At 52.3% G+C, this 9,638-nt stretch overlaps 1 protein-coding gene across 1 annotated transcript; it reads right to left on the minus strand.

The window, feature by feature from the left end:
- Positions 1-3,492: 3,492 nt before the first annotated feature.
- On the minus strand, positions 3,493-9,004 carry LOC147112854 (uncharacterized). The gene is made up of 3 exons (XM_085998229.1): positions 8,941-9,004; positions 8,180-8,781; positions 3,493-3,567 (listed from the first exon to the last, which is right to left on the minus strand). Exons 1-3 carry the CDS (start codon positions 9,002-9,004, stop codon positions 3,493-3,495), a joined length of 741 nt encoding a protein of 246 aa, XP_085854355.1.
- Between the last annotated feature and the right edge of the window lie 634 nt (positions 9,005-9,638).

Genomic DNA, 9,638 nt, shown 5'->3' on the forward strand with positions numbered 1-9,638 from the left:
TCTTTATGTATGCAAAATAGCAACCATGCTTGGCTGCACACCAATAGTGATTGTGCTTCAAACTAATTCGTTATGTGAAGTGGTGAGATATGTGATGAGGTACTATAAAAATGCAAATCTTTAGGAATATTGGAGTAGGCCATTCAGCCCCTTGCACCTGTTCCGCCATTCAATTAGATCATGGCTGATCTGTATCTTAACTCCATCTACCCGTTTTGGTTCTGTAATGCTTAATACCCTTACCTAACAGAAATAAATCAATCTCAGTTTTGAAATTTTCAATTGACCTAGCCTCAACAGCTTTTTAGGGGAGAGAGTTCCAGATTTCTACTACCCTTTGTGTGAAGTGGTGCTTCCTGACATCACCCCTGAAGGGCCGAGCATTAATTTTAAGGTTATGCCCCCTCAGTCTGGACTCCCCCACCAGAAGATGTCGTTTGTCTCTATCTGCATTATCAACTCCTTTAATCATCTTTAACACCTTTAGGGGGAAAAATTGGGTTGCATCCTTTTGGGGTGCTAACTTTACCGGGGCGCTACTTTTAGCTACTGGAACTGTTCTGCCTCACTCTTGGGGCACTGCGAGTAAATATCATGGCGCTATGTGCCGCAGCGCCACGTGATGCAGCAGATCACGCCGAGGTACTGCAGGCCTTCCTCCCCTTATTAAAGGGGAGGGGCCTAGTGCAGCGCGACCTGGGGCCCAGCTGGGCCACCAGGGGTCGGAGTGCTGGCAAAAGAGCCTGGCACTCAAGAGAAGTGCCGGGCTCACAGAGCGCAGCCGGCAGTCCACGGTAGGGGTGGGGGGGCTGCATAGAAGGCCGGGGATGGCAAAGCGAGCAGATGCTGGCAGGCGGCCAGCAACAAAAATTGCCGCCCGGCACCTTCCCTTTAATTTGCGTTGCCCCGGCCGCAGGTAGGCCCCCCTGACCCTGCTGGACATTGTGTCCGGCGGTAAGTCGGGAGGCACTACCGAAGATCGCAGCCAGGGCGCGAGTGGAGCGCTGCGCACGGCGATGACATCATCGCCAGTGGCACAGTGCCACGGAGCGCTAATGGTTACCGCCGCCGCTAACCTCCTGCTGAATTTTGCAGGAGGCGTTAGCGGTGCCGCGCCCAGGCACTAGTTGCTTGGCGCCCCGTTAGCGCAAATCAACCGAATTTTTCCTCGTTACTTTCGCTATTTGCTTGCAAGAGGCAAGTTTCCTTGCGGGGGTCCCAAAACTCTTCTGCAAACCATCAGCTCTGGTTGGTACCTGCGAGAGCACTGTGTGGTGGCAGTGGATGATCTACAGAAGTGGGAGGCAGATTCACAGAATTCTTCTGGCATGCAAGAAGAAGTGAATAACCCAGTTCGTCAGAATTGGAAGATTAGTTGAAGGATTTTCTGAATGAGGCAAGTAAGAACAGGAAATGAAATGGGAGCCCAAATTGTAATACGTAAAGCATGTTGTATGGGTGGTATACTACAGCTTTACAAGATTCCAGGAAGGCTTGGAAAAAGTGGACAGTTCTCTGACTCATGCTGTAGTTCATTAGTTGGTCGTTACATAAATGTAAAATGAAACGCATCATATAACTGGCGTTTGCTTTTTAACTCTGTTCCTACCCAGAATAATACGTATAGGTTTCTGGTTAAGACAGTCTCCCTTTAATGGTGAGGGATTTTACCAATAAGAATTCTTTATGAAATTTTGCCGTGCATTCGGCTGCTTATGTTCAGAATGGCAGTCTGACAAATTCCCCCTTCTCCTTTGCCCATGTCACTGCTCAGTCAAATTTGATGACAAAAGTTGTCATCCATTGTTACTGCTATTAACACAATTTCAAATCAAAATAACAGAGTTTACGAGCTTAGAAATTTCCTGCTGCCAATTTTAGCGGCCAAATGTTTTACATGTTCTTATGATATCCACTGTCTGCTATTTTAGTGAAGCCGTTAACGTCAACAGTAAATTCGAGGCTAAGGGAATGGTTTTCTATGTCAGGTGAATTGGAAGGATAGCTCTGGTTCCAGCAGGCTTGTGGGAAAACTCTGGCGCCAATTACCATGTTAACCCTGCGAGGACCCCGCAGATGACACGAAAATTGGTGGGGTGGTCAATTGCGAGGAGGAAAGCCTCAGGCTACAGGACGATATAAACGGGTTGGTCAGATGGGCGGAAAAGTGGCAAATGGAATTTAACCCTGAAATGTGCGAGGTGATGCATTTTGGACGGACAAATAAGGCAAGGGAATACACAATGAGTGGTAGGACCCTAGGAAGTACAGAGGGTCAGAGGGACCTTGGTGTACATGTACATAGATCCCTGAAGGCAGCGGAACAGGTAGATAAGGTGGTTAAAAAGGCATATGGGATACTTGCCTTCATTAGCCGAGGCATAGAATATAAGAGCAGGGAGGCTATGATGGAGCTGTACAAAACGCTGGTGAGGCCACAGCTGGAGTACTGTGTGCAGTTCTGGTCGCCTCACTATAGGAAGGATGTGATTGCTTTGGAGAGGGTGCAGAGAAGATTCACCAGGATGTTACCTGGGATGGAGCGCCTCAGCTATGAAGAAAGACTAAACAGGCTGGGGTTGTTTTCCTTGGAGCAAAGAAGGCTGAGGGGGGACCTGATTGAGGTATACAAAATGATGAGGGGCATAGATAGGGTAGACAAAGAGGAACTTTTCCCCTTAGTAGGGGGGTCAATAACAAGGGGGCATAGATTCAGGGTAAGGGGCAGGAGATTTAGAGGGGATTTGAGGAGGAACTTTTTCACCCAGAGGGTGGTTGGAATGTGGAACTCAATGCCCAAAAGGGTGGTAGAGGCAGGATCCCTCACAACATTCAAGAAGCATTTGGATGAGCACTTGGAATGCCAATGCATACAAGGCTATGGACCAAATGCTGGAAAATGGGATTAGACTGGACAGGGATGGATGGGCGGCGCAGACACGATGGGCCGAAGGGCCTCTTTCTGTGCTGTAAAACTCTATGACTCTATGACTCTATGACATTTTAAAACCCAAATCAATATTATAATTAAAATGGATTCAAGTGTTCTTCTCTGTTCTTTCTAATCTTTAACCCTACTTCATTTAGGTTTTTTTTTTGTTTTAATATATTTTGATTTTGTTCAGTAGCTCGGCCATATTTTTCAGGAAGGCCCCTCCAATTGAAACCCTGACCTGTGCTGAGTTTATTGGTCTCAGCAGTTGTACAATTAGCCTCAGTGCTCCTGAATTAGGAAGAAAACAGTAGAGTAGCCAGGTTCTCACTCCTGATTGCTGCCACTGGTCCTTCAGTAAAGTGCGTTTGTGTGGATGTTGGTTGAGGACAGGATCTGGCTCAGCTTCAAGCTCCATGCCGCCAAATAGTCTTCTAACACTCGGGGGCGATTTTCACCGTGTGCATTAATTGGACAGCTGCCCAAAGGAATCCGCATGGGACCCGATCAATTTTCCTGCTGGATTCTGATTATAGTGTGATCAGTGAGCTGCACCATCCTCAATAGGCAGATGACTGATCTGGAGGTAGGAAAGTGGGCAGGATGGCCATGTGAAGGGCCTGCAGCAGCAGCAGCTTAAAGGGGAAGTGAATTTAGTGTTGGGATCAAAAGGAAGCAGCATTGAGCAGCGTGTGCAGAACCTACAGCAGCAACTGCTTAACGTTCGGATGCGCTTTGGTGCAAAACCCACAGGCAGCTGCCAGAAAAGTGTCTTCAAAAGCTTCATCCCACAGCTGGGGGTCCCTTTAAAGATCAGTGGAACGAGCTGCCTCTGACATGTACTGATAAGCAGGAGCAACAACCAATGATAGTTAGCTGGGCAGAAAGCTAAAGTGGTGTTGTATTCTCATTTGTGCCACTTGGTCTCTATTTGCATATATCTATGAGGCTCCCGCCTGTTTCTGATGGGAGTTCTGGTTCCCAGGTTGCAGGTCTGCCCACAAATCGGACAGATGTCAATGGAGCGGCAAGTTGGCGCGACATTACCGCCACTTAACTTTGGTTCCATTACTGCCCCATTTTTAAGCACAAACTGGACAGTAGTGCCACGGATGTCACCCCTGCTGTCTACAGTTACACATAAGCAACCATCACTCTGGCACAGTTCCCATGGATTGGAGGATAGCTAATGTAACCCCACTATTTAAAAAAGGTGGTAGAGAGAAAACGGGGAATTATAGACCGGTAAGCCTGACATCGGTAGTGGGGAAAATGCTAGAGTCCATTATAAAAGATGTAATAGCAGAGCACTTGGAAAACAGTGATAGGATCGGACAAAGTCAACATGGATCAACAAAAGGTAAATCGTGCTTGACTAATCTACTGGAATTTTTTGAGGATGTAACTGGTAGAATAGATAAGGGAGAACCAGTGGATGTGGTGTATTTGGACTTTCAGAAGGCTTTCGATAAGGTCCCGCATAAGAGATTAGCGTGTAAAGTTAAAGCACATGGGATTGGGGGTAAGGTACTGACTTGGATAGAGAACTGGTTGGCAGACAGGAAGCAAAGAGTTGGAATAAACGGTTCTTTTTCCGAGTGGCAGACAGTGACTAGTGGGGTACTGCAGGGATCGGTGCTAGGACCCCAGCTATTCACAATATATATTAATGATCTATACGAGGGGACTAGATGTAATATCTCCAAGTTTGCAGATGACACAACGCTGGGTGGGCATGTATGCTGTGAGGAGGATGCCGAGAAACTCCAGTATGATTTGGACAGGTTGGGTGATTGGGCAGATGCATGGCAGATGCAGTATAATGTGGATAAATGTGAAGTTATCCACTTTGGTGGCAAAAACAGGAAGGCAGATTATTATCTGAACGGCAATAGATTGGGAGAAGGGGAAGTGCAAAGAGACCTGGGTGTTCTTGTGCACCAGTCGCTGAAGGTAAGCATGCAGGTGCAGCAGGCAGTTATGGAGGCAAATGGTATGTTGGCCTTCATAGCGAGAGGATTCGAGTACAGGAGCAAGGATGTCTTGCTGCAGTTGTACAGGGCCTTGGTGAGACCACACCTTGAGTATTATGTGCAGTTTTGGTCGCCTTATCTGAGGAAGGATATTCTTGCCATGGAGGGAGTGCAGCGAAGATTCACCAGACTGATACCTGGGATGGCAGGAATGACGTATGAGGAGAGATTGGGTCGATTGGGCTTATATTCACTGGAGTTTAGAAGAATGAGAGGGGATCTTATTGAAACTTATAAAATTCTAACAGGACTAGACAGACGAGATGCAGGAAGGATGTTCCTGATGGCGGGGAGTCCAGAACCAGGGGTCACAGTCTAAAGATAAGGGGTAAGCCATTTAGGACAGAGATGAGGAGGAATTTCTTCACCCAGAGAGTGGTGAACCTGTGGAATTCTCTACCACAAAGGCAGTTGAGGCCAATTCATTAAATATATTCAAGAAGGAGTTAGATATATTCCTTAAAGCTAAAGGGATCACCCCACCCACCACTGTCCCCTTGGGACTCTGCCACTGGATCAATAATCACAAGCCCTCTCTGATCACCACCACCAGGATGTTTGTTTATTCGCAAGCAATGGCCACTTCCTTCTGTGCCTCCTCGGAGAAAACCCCACACTGCTTATAACTGCGCTATCAAACTCCCAACTGTCTAGCCTTTAGCCCTCCATTCACCACAATAGCTCTGCGCCTGTCAATTTGCTCAACTACTTCCTCACCTCCACCTTTGATACCGTGACTCCAGCAAAACCTTAAGGCCTAGAAATTCAGTTGGTTGCGCCAACAGTTAGCGCCTAAAGAAAAGTGAATGTCGGGCGCTATGCGTGTTGCGCCCGGGCGCAGCGCAGTTTGCGCCTCGCCCCAAATTAAGTTGGCCGTTAGCGCCGGCGCAAAGTTTAGCGCCCGCCCGGATGCGCGCGCAGAAAATGACGTCACATCCTCGTGCAACGCCCTTTGGCCGCCCCGATTCCAAACTTCAGTCGGACCGCCCCATTGAGCGGCTGGCGGCCGGAGCATTTGAAAAAAGGAACGCAACACAGCCAGCGCGGGCCCCGGGGGGCGCAAATTAAAGGGGACGTACCCTCCAGTATAAAGGCCAGCCATTTTGCAGCAAACACTCTTGTGCAACGCATTTCTGGACACACAACAAGGAGGATAGCTAACTGGTTTCAAGCAGCAACAGCTCAGGTATTTTTGGACTCAGGCCAGAGCGCTGCAAGTGGCCTTTTGGAAATTTGACTGTTTGCCAGGATTTGATGGGGGTTGCATGGGGTGCCAACGCGGAGCTGCAGCGCCATGTCCGTAGGGCTCGCAGACGCATTGTGAGAGGGGCAGCCCTGGCTAGAGGCAGAGGGGGCAACAGGCGTCGGCCACGTAGGCCTTACCCAGTCAGGCTATACCGCCAGCAGCGCTCCTGCCTCAACATGACTGGCGCGCGATGTGTTAGAAGGCTCCGATTCCGAAAGGAGGTGGTTGCAGAGATCTGCCACCTGCTTCGCAGAGATCTGCGTCCAAAGCTCAGGTGCAGGACGTCTCTGTCGGTGGAAGTGAAGGTGACGGTGGCATTGAACTTCTATGCCACCGGCTCCTTCCAATCCGCTGCTGGGGACATAGCTAACATCTCCCAGTACGGCGCGCATCGCTGCATCCGCCAGGTGACCGAAGCACTGTTCAGAAGGAGACGCCAATTCATCTCCTTCCCCATGGCCCTGGAGAGCCAGCATCAGCGCGCATTGGGATTTGCAAGACTCGCGGCCTTCCCCTTGGTGCAGGGCGCCATTGACTGTACGCATGTGGCTTTGCGGGCCCCTCTGGAGCATGGCGAGCAGTATCGCAACAGGAAGGGCTACCATTCTCTGAATGTGCAGCTGGTGTGTGACCACAAGCAGCGCATCATGGCTGTCAATGCCAGCTTTCCAGGCAGCAGCCACGGTGCGTTTATCCTGCGGCAGAGTACTGTGCATGACATGTTCGAGGCACAGCCTCCCCCAAGAGGATGGCTACTCGGGGACAAAGGCTATCCTTTGTGTACCTGGCTCATGACCCCGCTCCACGCGCCCAGGACCGCTGCTGAAGAGGCATACAACGAGAGCCATCAAACCACCCGCAACATCATCGAGCAAACTATTGGGGTCCTCAAGCAGCGGTTCCGCTGCCTTGATCACTCCGGAGGATCTCTGCAGTATTCGCCGGACCGGGTCTCCCAATTTGTGGTAGTTTGCTGCATGCTACACAACCTGGCTATCCGCAGGACTCAGGCACTGCCACCTGACGTTGGACCACCACCTCAGGAGGAGGAGCAGGAGGAGCAGGAGGAGGAGGAGGAGGAGCAGGAGTACGTTCCCAGGAGGGAGCGACCAGGGCCAAGGGCCGCGCGACGCCACCTTATTACACGTTACTTCTAAGCCCCCTGTCAGGGAATGCCTTGTGGCCATGAGGGAAGATGAATGCAGCCGCTCCGCAAGCCCTCAGCCGGCGAAGCCAACAAACACTAACAAGAACAACCATGGAGACTCTATGAATAAAGATAATTATTTATTACACAAAAATGAAAACCCCTTCCCACATGAATCCCCAAAAACAATCAACGGGCCCCACAAAAAGCCCAACAAACGACTCACTCCCACAAACTGGGGAGGAGTAACTCCACGTTTGTACAAACCTGGCCTCAACCTCGGCCTTAACGCAAAAAATAAGCCCACGAACCAAACAACCATGGGCAAAAGAAAGATGGCCACCGCCATATAAAACGAAAGCTGGCCACACCCTCTACTGAGTGGCCCGCGAGGGCGAGACCTTGTCCAGCCTTTTGCCTCCCCTGCCCGGCCTGCTGCTCCTTCGCAAGCTCTGCCCAGTGGCTGCTGCGAGGCTGGGGGAAGGCGCCTGAGGCTCAGATGTCCTTCCGCCAGATGCCCTTGGGGGGCAGCCTACACGGCCTTTGGGCCTCGAGGGGCCGGCTGCTGAGTGGCGCACCTGAGCCTGGCCACCATCAGCTCCAGCCGCTTGCCCTTGACGCCCCAGTGGGGGAGTGGCGGCGACGGACGGCGCAATGTGGGCAAGCTGGCGTCTGGGATGCGCTGGCTGGTGTTGTGGCGCGCTGGCACTCGGCCGGGCCCGCACTGCAGGATCCGCACCAATCAGCCGAGGGGCGGCTCGCTGGGATGCTGCAGCGCGGCGGGTGCCCTGGCGATGCCTGCCTGAGACAGCGCGTGTGACAGCAGTGAGTGCCCCTGTTGTCCTGGTGTGCGCCCGCATCACACCCGCCAGGGACTTGACGGCATCAGTGAGCATGCGGCCACTCGCGGCAGTTGATGCCCCGAACTCGCGCACACTGGTCGCCAGCGACTCGATGGCCTCAGGCATGCGCCCCACCACGCGCATGAGCTCTGTGTGGCGCCGGTCCGAATCCTCGGCCATCTTGTCCAGCTTCCGCGCCTCCTCCGAGGTGAAGGTGTCCGGACTGGAGTCGGGACTCTCCCGCTCGGGAGCAGGGGACCGAACTAGGGGAACCTTGCCACGTTGGTGGCGGCGAGTGTCCCGATCAACTGCACTCCCCTCTGATCCTTCCCCCCTTTGGGGGGAAGGCTGCGGGCCACGCGCAGGGCTCCTGGGTGGCTGGACGCCACTGGTCCCAGCAGCTGCAATCCCCTGCGACAGTTGGTCCAGGCACTCGTCCAGTGAGGACGTGTCAATCATTTCGTCCTCTCCTGCGGGACCTGAGTGTTCCCCTGATGGTCCGGCTTGCTCTTGCTCCTCCTCCTCCTCCTCCTGCTCGGAGGGGCTGTCACTGGCAGCTTCAGGGACCTGGTCGTCACCAGCTGAAAGCAGGAATGCACAAGAGTAGCTTCAGAGTGAGGAGACGGCGTCAGCGAGGGAGTCAGGACTGGTGGCATTCAGCGCATTGGTGGGACAGTGGCAAAGGAGGTAGCTCGGATGCGCAAGTGCGACGCGAGAGGGCCAAAAGGCGAGGTCCTTACCATTGCCGGGCAGTGGAGGGTCGGCTACTCCGCATGCTGTGGGCACGATCAGCCGGGCTCCCATGAGCCCACTCACGCGCTCCTCCAGGGGAGTGAGCTTCTGCCGCGGCCTCCCCTGGTCCTGGCACGGGCCTGGCGATTATTGGCAAGTTTAGCCTGCAAGAGAAAGGACGGGCTGTAAGTACGGAGTGTAGCCCTGATGTAGTGTGCACTGCCTCCCATGGTGGAATAGCTTGGCCAGAGTGTAGCCCTGATGTACTGTGCACTGCCTCCCATGGTGGAATAGATTGGCTAGAGTGTAGCCCTGATGTACTGTGCACTGCCTCCCATGGTGGAATAGCTTGGCCAGAGTGTAGAGTGCAGAATGGGCAATTGATGCTCATGACTGTCCCAAAGCTGCTGGCTGAGGGCTGGCCATTAGGCCTTTCAGCTCCCTTTGCCCATCATGTCAGGTGTACATGCAAGAATGAGGAGGAGACTGGAAAGGGTACTCACCCTGACAATCCTGGTCAGGTCGTTGTATTTTTTCCGACATTGTTTGTGGGTCCTGGGGGCATCGCCGGTGACCGTCACCCTGTTGGCGATCTGCTTCCAGGCTCTGGTGTATTCTTGGTGGGTCAGATTCCTCCCAGTCTCTGGGAACAAGATCCTGCGCCTCTTCTCCAGAGCTGTCACCATTATTCCCAGATCACGCTCTG

This window comes from Somniosus microcephalus, chromosome 9 (genome assembly GCF_052327205.1).
Source record: "Somniosus microcephalus isolate GS21.2 chromosome 9, FLI_Smic_1.0, whole genome shotgun sequence".
NCBI classification, from domain to species: domain Eukaryota; kingdom Metazoa; phylum Chordata; class Chondrichthyes; order Squaliformes; family Somniosidae; genus Somniosus; species Somniosus microcephalus.

Excerpts from the sequence above, each read along its gene's own strand:
- LOC147112854 (XM_085998229.1), bottom strand. The coding sequence starts at position 9,004 with ATGGGAGCCCGGCTGATCGTGCCCACAGCATGCGGAGTAGCCGACCCT. Across the intron at positions 8,782-8,940 it reads CCCTCCACTGCCCGGCAATG|CTGGTGACGACCAGGTCCCT; the intron begins GTAAGGACCTCG and ends TCCTGCTTTCAG. Across the intron at positions 3,568-8,179 it reads CAACAGGGGCACTCACTGCT|CTGCTGCTGCTGCAGGCCCT; the intron begins GTCACACGCGCT and ends TTCCCCTTTAAG.